General features: G+C 32.6%; 1 protein-coding gene across 2 annotated transcripts; it reads left to right on the top strand.

Moving 5' to 3' along the window:
* The first annotated feature begins 5,991 nt into the window (after positions 1-5,991).
* Positions 5,992-12,901, top strand: LOC102598969 (DNA-binding protein RHL1). Of its 2 annotated transcripts, none has more exons than XM_006353874.2 (9): positions 5,992-6,479; positions 6,744-6,854; positions 8,151-8,237; positions 8,375-8,586; positions 9,281-9,354; positions 9,578-9,738; positions 11,183-11,293; positions 12,165-12,203; positions 12,366-12,901. In XM_006353874.2, the coding sequence occupies exons 1-9, from the start codon at positions 6,171-6,173 to the stop codon at positions 12,399-12,401; spliced, it is 1,140 nt and encodes a 379-aa protein (XP_006353936.1). In that variant the 5' UTR covers positions 5,992-6,170; the 3' UTR covers positions 12,402-12,901. The 2 variants fall into 2 exon arrangements, with proteins under 2 accessions (XP_006353936.1, XP_006353935.1); XM_006353873.2 differs by having other exon boundaries at positions 5,994-6,479; positions 8,372-8,586.
* Positions 12,902-13,401: the final 500 nt, after the last annotated feature.

Below are 13,401 nucleotides of genomic sequence, written 5' to 3'. Positions count from 1 at the left end.
AAAAAAAATTATTTTTTCTTGATCTATCAAAATGGACAAGTAATTAAGAAAAACTAAAAAAGGAAAAGTGAACAAGTAATTAGGAACGAAGGGAATATGTAACTTTAGACACGTATCTTAATTATTGTTAAAGGTAAGAAGCACATTAAACACACTAAATGACTCAAATTAAATTTGCTTATAGCTCAAGACATAAATATTAACTTTCTTTGGCCCTAAATTAATCTACTAATTAAACTACATTAATCAAATAAATCTTAGACAATGTTTTTAAAATTAATTTGTACAATCTATGAATAGGCTCATAATACACCGTTCAAACTTAGTTAAACCATAAACTTTAAACTTAACACGGACTAGAACCTTAAATATTAAAACTGCATCCAAATGGGATAAGGCTATCATTAGAAGGAGAAATCATTATATCTTACCCCATAAAATAATTTGGAAAGACTATGTTTGTTTCAGTAATTAAATGTAGGGAAAATTGTACATAATGGCAAACTATTAATTCAAATTAAATGGTATAATCACACTTTGATTTAATTGTGTCCTGTAGCAAACTGTTTGCCAGCGCCTCTCTCCCTCAAACTCTCGCTCGCCATTCTTCTCTCTCGCTCACTCTCTCTGTGCTCGCCTCTCTCGCTTTATACACAGAAGTGTATAAATTGTGTTTATGTTTGTATAAAGCGAGAGAAAATTGTATATACACATGCAAATAACATATATATTTGTCCTATTACACTTATAATTATACAATAAAAATATTCCCCTGCCCAGTTCTCTTTTGTCTTTCTCTCTTTCTCGTTTTATACAACAGAATTGTATAAATTGTGTTTCTGTTTGTATAAAGCGCGAGAAAATTGTATATACACATGCAAATACATATATATTCGTCCTATACACTTATAATGTATAATTTATGTTTGTCAACGATTTATACAAATGAGAGGCTAACAACAGTTTATACAAATGGCCTGCCAGTGAAATTATACAATTCTGAAGAGGAGCCAACGAATTATACAATTGCTTCTTTTTGTATATATGTATAGCGAATTATACATATATATGTTTGCTATGGAGCGCAATTATGCAAACTTTGGTATAGCATACAAATATGATTTTTTTGTTTGTTATATGTGAAAGTTTCTCTTAAATGTATAACCATATTTGATGGTTTATTCCACAGACCAGCAAAGCTTCGCGTTATTTTTAAAAAAAAATTACGTTCGTAGCTGAAAATCAACCATTAATTTTAAGCATCATGGGCAATAAATAATTTCGTACACCAAGATTAGCATTAAAAGATACAAACTTAGATCACATATGTAAACTTAGATTTTAAGTGAATATTGTACAGAATAGCAAACATTTAAACCATATTAAATGTCATAGCTTTTGTTTAGGAAATTCTAATTCATAACTATAGTTTCGCCCAATCTTATTGGATTATGATCCACGGATTTGTATCAAACCTAGGGATAATCTATCTACTCAAGCAATCTCATAATTTCCCCACTTCCTTGCGGCGTTCGCGATGCCCATGTCGATTGCCTTCCGCGTCTAGCTTAGCGTCCCACCGCAATCGCGGGCCCCTCAACCGCGATCGCGATGAAGAGTTTTGTCTGGTCTTGCTAGTGTGTTTCAAATTGTGAAATCAATTGAAGGTGATCTCATCTTCCCATCCTTGTGGTTCGACCCCAACCTCTAAAGTTGGAACTTTGTGAAAATAGTTTATGGATTTGAGATAGAAATAAGATAGTAGCAGTATGTATGAGAGTCAAAATAGGATTAGGCCCTTTCTCGGCGTCAAATAATCATACATGAAAGAGGAATTTGTCACAAATCAAAATACATCTCTTTTATCTCCACTTACTACAATTTCTCATAAAATCTCTCACCCACCTTGCAGGTTCAATAGCTATTGAGTCTTTTGTCTATTTGTTTTAAGAAATTTTTTGTAATGTAGTAAGTTATAAACTCAAATGTGTAATTTGATGGATCCAAATGAATAAGTTTTTGAATACCTGATCAATTTTAATTTTTATTAATATTAATTTTTTTTCTTCAGTATATTGAATAGAATGCAACAAATTTGAATATATTGTAATGTATTTTTAAATTTGATTTTGTTTCAACAATTTGAATGCTTATATGAGAAAGGAGAAAACTCAATCAAAATTTTAGACGTGACACAAGAAAGAAAGGATACCATAGATGATTCTTGGAAAATAATTTACCAAGTAATTTGTAGTGGTAAAACTTAATCAAACATTTTATATGTGTAAATTATTTATTCTATCTATGTCAGACTAGGTTTCCGCTCCTGTCAGACTATAGGTGCCCAAATTGAAAAAAGAAAAAAAAAGTACCCTTTTCCTTATAAATTCTTCTTCTTCTTTATAAAAAAAAGGCTTAAGTCATCTGCGGTCTCCTAAAGTTGTCCTCATAATTCACTTAAACACCTCAACTATGGTTTGTACCTATTGAACACCTAAATTATTCAAAATATGTGTCTATTAAGCACAAAATGCTGATGTGCAAAATAAGTACATCTCACTGCATTGAAGCGCGTGAACAGGTCCTAAACTTTTTTATATATTTTTTTAATTAATAATAAACTTGTACCTTTTTTCCTTCTTATGACACTTGGCATTGCATTAATTAAAATAACTAAAAATAAACTTTTATTCAAAATGATGTCTTATAATATCCAAAAATAAAACAAACCCACCCCCACCTCCACCCCTGTAGGCTATACCAGCAACTGTCTTCTTCTTCGCCCCATTTTAATCATTTTAAACTCTGTTTTGGTTCTTCATTTTTATTTTTCGCTTTTTATAATAAAAAAAAAATTGAATCTGCTAAGTGCTAATCAAATTTGCAAGAATGGAAAAAAAAATCGGACATCAGAGTTATAAAGGCAACTTTCGTCCATCTCTATTTTCGGTCACTTCGATCAACAAACATCACCAGCCATTAAAGTTATAAAATAATATCAGGAAATTTGATATAATTCATTGGAATCCTCACGATTTCTCTTCATCATCGATTTCAAAATAATTTATCAAGTCAACTTATTTTTCACAATAATCACTCCATTAGTCTGTCATGCTTCATAATTTATTTCATTATTTGTATTTGACTTAATTTCCATAACTTATAATTTATTATAAGAAGAAAAACAAAAGTTAATCTATTCGGAGGAATAGAAAATAGTGGGTGATAACGGATGAAGAAAAAGAAGAAAGGACAAATAATTAGATGGGTGGGGAGAGATTTGCTTTTTTCCTTCTTTTTTGTTGCTGTTGCCGCAGGAGGTTACGGGAAGAAGAAGAAAGGTGGGTGGAGGGAGGAAACTTTTTTCTTTCTTTTTGTTAATCAATTTTTTGAATTATTAAAGGTTGGAATTAAAAATAAATGAAAATTCATTAGATTGGACACATGTGTCACATGCTGAAGTCTTATTGGTTACTTTTTCAAGACAATGTGCGTGAATTACACACACCACATTTTAAAAGTTTTATTATCATTTTGTGTTCAATAAGTACATATTCCTTAATATTAGAGTGTCTAATAGGTACTACTCATAGTTGAGGTGTCTAAGTGAATTATGCGGACAACTTTAGAGGGCCGCAAATGACTTAAGCCTAAAAAAAACAATCAAATTCCTCTTCCTCAATTGGGCATTAGATAGGATTACGGGCTTAAGTTCATAGGCCTCCGCAGGGATAGTCTTATCTTTTTGGTCCAGTTTAATAAAGAATTTTTAAAATAGCCTTTATTTTAGAAAATTTGTTAGATAAAATTTTTATTGTTTATCGAACTTACGGCATGGATAAAAATTAATTTGCTTATAAAGTAGAAGTTCAAAATATTTTAAGAGAATATGGTTCAGTTGATCAGAAGTACTCTCATGAACATAAAAGGTAGAACTTAGATATATTGTCAATCAATCAGTAAACTTGTAAACCTTAAGTTTTGTTTTATAAGTAAAAGTTAGAACTTATATCTCATGGACAAAAAAATATTCTTTATTCCAACAATTTTTTTCAAATTAAGATAATTTTAAAAAATTAATAAGCAAAGACATTTTTCTGACTAAACACTTTGAGAAACACTAAACATAATTTCATGATTTACGCGTCACAAAGATTATGCAGTCCATTAATGAAAAATTTATGCAGAATAACAAACATTTAGCCTATATTAGGTATTATAGCTATATTTTAAGAAAATTGTAATTCGCGACTATAATTTTCTCAATTCTTGTTATTCGCCGGAATTGTATAATTCGACTGATTTGTATAAATTCATAATTTGTATAATTCGGTTCCTGATTGTATAAATCCAGAATTTTGTATATGTTTTACCCTAGCTATTTGTGTACGATTTATGAAAAGTTTATAATAAATTACCATGTTTATATATTAACAAGCGAAATATATAAACAGACGTTTGAAAAAATCCTAAATGTATAGATATAGAATTTGTATATACTTACTATATTTGTATATTCGCAAGCGAAATATACAAACCACAACCTCTATAGCAAACATAACTACATATATGGAGTGCAATTATCGAAACTCTAGCTATAGAGCCTTATTATGTTTGCTATTTCTAAATTTTTCTCTTAATTTAATGAATTTGAACATGATAATCTTACATAAAATGTTATATAGCCCGTATTTGAAGCGTAAAAATAGTTTTGGCTTTGGGTAGTAGTTATTTAGGGGTGATGATGACCGACAATACTAAATAATTATGGTTTGTTGATCGTGGTAGTTGACGATGACAACTAATAATGGTGGTTGATGATATATATAATGATTGTTGTAGTGTTTGTCGTTATTGACTGGCGTGATAGTAATAGTCGTTGGATGTGATGATTATAAATGACGGCTAACAATGGTGATAATTGACAATAGTGATTGACGTTAGTGTTGTTTATGTGATTGATAATAATAGTGGTAGGTGATGGATGATAGTGATAATGATGCGTAACAATAACGATATGACATGTAGCTATGAAAATAGATGAAGTTGTAAAAACATTGAATAAATATCTTAATCATATGAGAACTTTATTATAAATCTTAATAACTCTCTCTCTCACACACACACATATATATATATATATATATATTAAGTGATTATGATTATAAAACAAATGCAGATAAGTTTGGAATCATTATGATTTGGATTTAGATTTGGTTTTACTAAACAAACAAAATGAATAATTACAATTAAGACCTTTATTAAGTGCATACAAATGAGACCTAACAGTTATTATCTTGAAATATCACGTTTCTTCTTATCCATTTTATTTTTTTAGTTAAAAGGTTAGTCCAATTTATTTAATAAAATAATAATTTTATAAGATAAATAACTATTAATTGAGTGTTCATCTGAGCAATCGAACTCATAAACTAAATTTTAACTTTGAAAAACTTTTGAAACAAAATTTAGGTGAATAAAGTAAGAGAATTATTTAGTACGTTTTATGCTTAAAAAATAAAGAGATTTTCAAAAAATTGATCATAGTTTGAGTTTAATTAGAGACCTATAGATTCATAGCTATATGTTTTGAGAAGAAGAAAGACAAACGAAACTAGGAGAAATTAAAGAGGAGAGAGATGAGCGAGATCAGAAAGAAAAAGGCGAGAGGCAAGAGAGAGTTTGGATATATATTGTATTTGTTGTATCATGTAGTATCATAAATACAATTAACACTACTATCATTTATTAAATTGTCACTAAATACTACTTTCTATGTTAATTTATGTAAAAATTAGGCAAATGACATAGTATACGTGTTATTTTTTCATTTTAAAATAAAATATTACTACCATTTATTTTAGTGTATGTAAGTATATGTAATAAACTTATACTAATTTTTGTAACATTATGCATGTTTGAAGGAAATTTTGATCCATCATATATGTGGGTAGTTTAACTATATATTTTTTTAATTTTGTTCTTAACTAAATTAAGAACAAACGGGGAATTAATAAAATTGTACTTCTGTTTAGACGGCGTTGTTAGTTTGTTTTTTCACTATCGCTCCACCACCAGCGGCGGATTTAGCATTTTTCTTTTCATAAACTTCTGCTCGTATTACTAAGCTAAGTGCAGTTTCCAGCAACTGTTCCGGCGGAGTTAGGGCTATGGCTCGAGGAGGGAAGAAGGCAGCAAATGGAGAATCCAATCCACATATGGAGGAGAAGAAGAGGTTAAAGAAACTTGCAATTTCGAAGCAAATGGTCTCAGAGAATCCTTCAAGGGCTAATAATTCTCTGAATCCATCAAAAACTGTGATTAAACATCATGGTAAAGACATTTTACGCAAATCTCAACGGAAGAATCGTTTCCTCTTTTCTCTTCCCGGTTTACTTGCTCCGGTTTCCGGAGGTAAAATTGGTGAGCTCAAAGACCTTGGTACCAAAAACCCTATTCTCTACCTCGATTTTCCTCAGGTATAATAATTCTTACTTACTTTCATCAACTTTTGCTACTTGCGGGTATTTTCCGAGCACTTGTCGGTTTAATGATCAGAAACCCGCTAATGAGGAAACAAAGGATCGTATTTCAACTTTATTTGGTTATAAATTTCATATGTTGAAGGTAGTTGGTATGACTGCACTTGCTACCCATAGTGACATAGTGTGGATGTATTCGTGCTGATTGGAGATCATGAAATTCTTTTTGTAAGTGAATTTTTTGTCCAATTGGATCTGCAGGGTCAAATGAAGTTGTTTGGGACAATTGTATATCCAAAAAATGGTTATCTGACTATGCAGTTCTCCAGAGGTGGGAAAAATGTAGTGTGCGAAGATTACCTTGACAATATGGTTGGTATCTCTATGACTCTCTCTCTCTCTCTCTCTCTCTCTGTTCTGTGTTTTAATCTGTTTATCTTAGTATTAATTTTAATCCCTGGAGCTTCATTTGCATCTCTATCTCTCTCTCTCTCTCTCTCTCTCTGTTCTGTGTTTTAATCTGTTTATCTTAGTATTAATTTTAATCCCTGGAGCTTCATTTGCAAAAATCTGTCTTCCTATCTAATCACTAATGTTTCATGAACAATGTTATAATCATTGTCAAGGCATCATATTTAGAAGTAAAACAGATAGTAGAACTTTCCTTCTCATTGATTCCTTGCAAGCTGTGGAATTATATTGTCTATAGAAATAAATACTGCTTCCTATGATTGAAAAGAGAGTATGCAGGAGCCATTCTCCAAGGAGTTGGAACAAGCCGAGATGAACTATTTATCTTCTTCCTAATAGACATGTTTCATAACAATGAAAAATAGAACCAAGAATGGCTCTTTAGTTAAATTTGATAAAGACCATATTTGTGATATGCTTTATGGTTTGTCATAATTCTAATATGCTTTATGATTTGGCAACATCCATATTATAAATGGTTCTGTTCTTTCCTGAGGAGCTTGCTACTGGAGTCTTTGGGAGTGTGCATGTTCAATATTTTGACTCATGGAACTTATTGGGCTAAAGTTTTCTGTCTTCTAGATTTTCATTTGATTCAAGCATGTTATTGTTCTTCCAAGTTTCATTCTCAAGTTATTATTATTATTTAAATGTTGTAAGTTGAATAGCATTGAATTGCATTGTGAGATGTGAAAGGGAACCTTCAATTAAGTGCTATTATTTGATTCCTTACTTCATCTCCTAGGCTAATATTTCATTTTACATTCCAAAAGTTTGATCACAAAAAACGTTGTTTCAATAGAGTTGACTTATCCATCACGAAGGCATATTCAGTTATTAAGTCTGTTTCCCCTGATTTCATCGATTTTCTCTTAAAAAAGTTGTTTTTTTGAGATATTATAAACATATTGAATATACATTCTACCCTCCCAGACACCACTTGTGGGATTACACTGGGTATGTTGTTGTTGTTGTATAAACATTTTGAATATCAAGTGCCAATAATCATTGCAAATGTTTTTCTTAGATCTACTTTGTTTGTTGACTCTGTTCGACAGATTAGGATTTGGTTTACTTATGTTATAGTTCACCTTATTATAAGGCTCTGATGAAAACTAAAAGGATTTGTTTAGCACTTAGTTGCATTTACTTGTCCTCTTTCATTTTTCCTGAATTTTTGGCTTATTTCTTTTCTAGATTGTGTTTTCTGATGCATGGTGGATAGGGAGGAAAGATGAGAATCCTGAAGAAGCACGACTCGAGTTTCCAAAAGAGCTGAATGTGGTTAGTTTTTTTGTCAAATTGTTCCTAACTCAACTGGCTAAAGCATTAATTAATAGAGTATGCTAAAGTTGCTGATTGTTGCCCACTGTTTCCAAAGAATTGCTGATACTGTTGGATATCTTATTTGGTTACAGCAGCAAGAGAAATTGGAGTGTGATTTTAAAGGTGGTGCTGGTGCTACATGTGTTCAAAAACGAAGTACTAGTGAATGTGGGGTCAAGCATGTGGAACAACAGTCTCCTGAACATGAACAGGAGGAGTTATTATCAGAAAGTCAAAATGATTCAAAAGAGTTTATCGAATTAACTCCATCTCGTCGTTCAGCAAGGGCAGCAGGAAAAAAAATCAAGTATATGCTTTGATTTGTATAACATGTAGTTTTCCTTATTACTGGTACCTTGCACTGACTGTATCATATTGCTTGCAACTAACTGTATGTAGTATAACATAGCTTTTATCACTGAGGTGAAAGATAACTTCATGGACTGCCCAGGATTACTGTACCTGCATAAGAAATAGTAGGCATTTAAAACCTAACCACATTCTTAAATCCAACTGTTTAGCCTTCTTAAATAGCCGGTTCAACCAGGCCCCTGTAACCACTGTTGATCTTTTTTTTGGACTATGTCTGCTCTTTAGTTATTTAGTAAATTCTTGTACAGGAGCAGACCCCTTATTTTGCTGTAAGTTTTTGCCTTGCATCTTCTTGATGCCTTCTAATGAAATCTCCTTACTTCATCAAAAAAAAAAAAAGAGTAGGCATTTAAAATTAATTTCATTCATAATATGCGCCCTTATTGTTAGGAAATAAGAATATGTTAAACACTCCTGAGGACTCCGGTTAAGGAGCGTTAGTTTGGTACTCATTCAAGGACTATCCACAGAAGAAACTGAACGATCACTGATCTTTTGTCGCTACTTTATATGCCTTTGTATTTGTTTGCATTAATTTCTTGAGGGATATTTTCCTGCATTAACTAAGATCTAGTTGACTCTGATGTCTGCTTAATACATGACCTGTATTTTTATGTTCAATAATTCAGTTTTGCAGAAGTTTCTTCCGGGGATGAATTGGTTGACAATGATGTTGAATCTTCCGAGGGGGAAGAGAAAACTGGTATGGATCGTTCACAAAAAAATGTACTTCTGGAAACATCTCGAAAATATTTTCTTATATCCTTTATTAGTTTTTTTCCAAACTTCTTTAAAGAAGCCGTTAGAGTGAGAGTCCCTCAAAGTCTTGTCTCTGTTCTCTGGGTTGTTCTGTTGTTCATCTCCCTTCACCTGCTATCTTCCAGTTCCTTTAAATAGTTTAATGGAATGAAAAATCTGTGGTGCAGGCAGTGACATTCTTTGTGATGAAACTGTAGTACAAAGTCAAGTTACTGGAAAAATTACTGCCCTTGCCGAAACTGCTTCCAAGTCTAAGAAATCCCCCCGTACTAAGCAAAGTTCTCTTGTTCAGGCTACTATTTCAACAATGTTTAAGAAAGTGGACAAGGTACGGACTCTATCAGTCTATCTTACTTCATAAAGAAAAAAAGTAAACAAGGTATGGACTCGTAGCTCTGTCATGAGGCAACAAGTTAGTTTTAGAAATATCGTCTATCTAAATTCTAACAACATTAATGTGACACATATAAAAAAGTGAACGGAAAATGCACATGATTCCAAATCATCTCATAAAACAACAGTTACATATATAAAAAGGAAAATTAAAAATACACGTGAAAATAGTTACAACTACAAAAAAGAGAAAATTGAAAATACACGTGATTCTGTATCATTTCACATGCAACAGTTACACCTAGAAAAAGAGAAAATTGAAAATAAACATGATTTCAAGTAATTTCACAAAGCAACAATTACACCTAGAAAAAGAAGAAGAGAATTGAAAGCATATGTGATTTCGAGTCATTTCACATGCAACTGTTACACCTAGAAAAAAGAAAAAAATGAAAATAAACGCGACTCCGAAAAATTTCGCATGCAACCGTTACACCTAGAAAAAAGAGAAAATTGAAAATAAACGTGATTCCCAATTATTTCACAGAACAACAATTACACCTAAAAAAAAGAAAAAATTGAAAATAAACGTGATTTCAAATCATTTCACATTAGCAACAATTACACGTGTAGGGGGGGGGGGGGGGGGGGGGAGACCCATGCTTGTTTTTTATGAACTCCCCTCATGGGCCACCACAACTCTTCTTCCCTTAAATTTCCTAAAGCTCGTATCCTACAAAAGTAGAATCACCTGCATTCAGAAATTTTATTTGGTGATGCCATCCTGTTATATCCAATAATGATGCTACACTACATGATTTTCTATGGACATAGTTATGAAGGTGTTTGATAGCCACTGTAGGATATGGTTATTGGGAGCAAAAAGTGTTGTAGTCCAGCATTACCGTCATTCGCTAAAAGAGGGTAGAGATGGTAAAGAGAGGCAATGAAAGTATCATGGATGGAGTGGTGTGGAAAGATGGGAAATAGAAGGCCAGTTTCACAGTTGGAGCAATAGCTTAATTCATTTGCAGAGGTAAATGTGGAAGCTATTATATTGGTGTTTGCTGGAATAGCTTGCCTTGGGGAAAAAAAATTCTGAGACCCCCCTCCCTTCCTCCTCATGAATTTTAGTTTTCCTGGCCTGAATTTTGTTGCAGAATATGACTTTAGCGGTTGAGTTGTATGCTCAAAGTGATAACTGAGGGACCATAGTTGGGGATATACCACTTAATAGTTCATATCATAGATAGAATCACATGCTAGTAACCATCAATTTTATGTTTGGGTTTTATATCAAAAAAGAAAAAGAAAAGAAGTGTGTTTGGGTAAAAGTGAACTTTTTGTCGACTTCTCTTCATATTTTATTGGGTCATACTCATACTTGTTCTGTTGATGCACAAATAATTAATGTTTGTATTTCTCCACAAATTTTGAAGCTTGTCACTCCAGATAGACTTTCTCAAAGGAAAACAAGAAAATCAACAAACAAAGGAGAATCCAACACAGAATGTGGTTCAACCATGCCTGATCATGTTGGTACTTCTCAGGTAAAATTCAGACTATGTTCTGCAATTTATCCACTTGCCATGCTCAGTCCAACTCTGGGCGACTCTGTTTCTTTCATCGTCTTTCTTTCCTCTTAAGTGGCAATTTCGACTAGCGAGCAAAGATAAAGAAAGTAAGTCCAGCAGGCTCTTATAATGTTGAAGATATATTTGAAAATAATTGACTTGGTTCATAGACTATATATCCAGGTGATATACATAGTAACTAACTTTCTGAATCTTCGTTTAGTTTGACAATTGGATCTTTTCTCACCCCTGAATGATGTTTAGATTTCAAATATTGGGAAGTAGTTCACCTTAATTTGGATTAAACTGGACACATTGGCAAACTTCTTATACCACCTTCATGCTAAGGGAAGTTTGGGAGAGTGCTCCTCTTTTCTGTGCTCATGATACACGTCGCAAGATTATGGCTGTTCTTGAACATTATTCTTTATGGTAATTAAGTATAACACTCATGACAAATAGTTTCCCACTTGAAGTTATGCATCTTCCTTGGATGTGCAGCTTTGACTATAGCTTTCTAAATTTATCTCGTGTTTTCTTACACTGATGATACATGTTTAAACCAGACATTAACGGAAACTTTTTTTCTGTGTAAATTAAAAAGGAAGGATTTGTTCTGATGAGTGCATTCATTTTTCTAACCATTCATGTCATAAAAAGAAAATGTATGACTGCTTCATGGATAGGAATTAGGAGGGCCATTTTTTTTTCTCATGCTCTGCTGACAAAATCTATGTATCTTGGTTCATTTGATTTACCAAATCAGTACAAGATCTGTACTGGTTGTGCTCGTGTTTCTAAATTCAGCTAATATAAATGTTGTCTCTTGTGTTTTGACACTCTGTAGGGTGAAGATGACATTGAAGAGTTGTCTAGTTCATCTAAGGTTTGAGTTCTGAAACACTTCTAAAATAATTTCTTTTCATTGATTAGTTTTGTATATGTTAATTGAACTGTTTAGGTGTTGTGTCGTCAAGTTTTTTATGCTGCAGTGAAGTCCTAGACTCTCATATCTTTAGGTTATTCTTCAACTCTTAAATATGTTCAGGATACAGAAGCTAGTGATGAAGATTGGGCTGCTTGAGTTTTGTATTTTATATTTCAATCGATAGAATATGACAACCATTCTCAATGGATCTGCAAATTACTCTTGCGGACAAATGTTGTAAATTCAATTGAAGAAGCTGCTAATCTGGATGACAAGGAGGACACCGCGAAGTGAACATCACATGGGCTTGCCATGTCGGTGCTCTAGGAGGATGATTCTCCTATAAGACTCGAAGATTACATTTGGGAGGGAGGAGGATGACGTGAAGAAAGCCAAAGTTAGTTATGGAAGAGTGTATAAAGCCATAAGAATGTAATATGTGATCGGCAGGCTGAAGTAGTTAGTTTGTTCAGATTTTTCGTCTCTGAATTCCAATTCCCCTAGGTCTTTTCAGTTATGGCATAATCAGTGATTATATGATACCAGTGTTGAGTTGAGATTTTGTTATGACAAACCTTGCTATAGATGTCATGAATATGTCTGCTTTACCCTCAAATGTAGTTCTGATAAAAAAAAATTAGACGTCAGAAGTGTTGTCATCTTTTCTTTGTTTCATTTCTACTGAAACTACACAAATATTCATGAAGTGAGGGACTCTTGAATTTATAAACTAAAATATGATGCAATATTGAGGTTCTAGTTTCAAAATTCTAGGCTTCTGCTTTACTTGTGAGATAAACCAACTTCTCGTACATTGGTCTAGCACTATCTTATACAGCAACGTAACTAGAATGGTTTATATAATTTCTACTTCGTTCAAGTTCATTGCATTGAATATGTTTTGTGATAATACACCTAATTACCGACCATGTTTCTCCATTTAAATGTCATATGTAGAGCATACACAGACACATTCTAGCACATTTAATATTCAAAAGATCCTTCTTTGACTATCAACTTAGTGCCACCATCCTCCTGTATTCGTGTTTCGAACAGATAATACACTTGGTGAAACCCATACAAGCAAAACTATTAAAGAGACTTTCAACCTCAAAAACTAGTTCTCATTTTCACATGCTGAAAGTCGGAATGAAAA

The sequence above is a fragment of the Solanum tuberosum genome, unplaced genomic scaffold (genome assembly GCF_000226075.1).
Source record: "Solanum tuberosum cultivar DM 1-3 516 R44 unplaced genomic scaffold, SolTub_3.0 scf00159, whole genome shotgun sequence".
In the NCBI taxonomy this organism is placed as follows: domain Eukaryota; kingdom Viridiplantae; phylum Streptophyta; class Magnoliopsida; order Solanales; family Solanaceae; genus Solanum; species Solanum tuberosum.
Note: the sequence above shows the minus strand (reverse complement) of the source record. Positions and strands in the feature narration are given on the sequence as shown.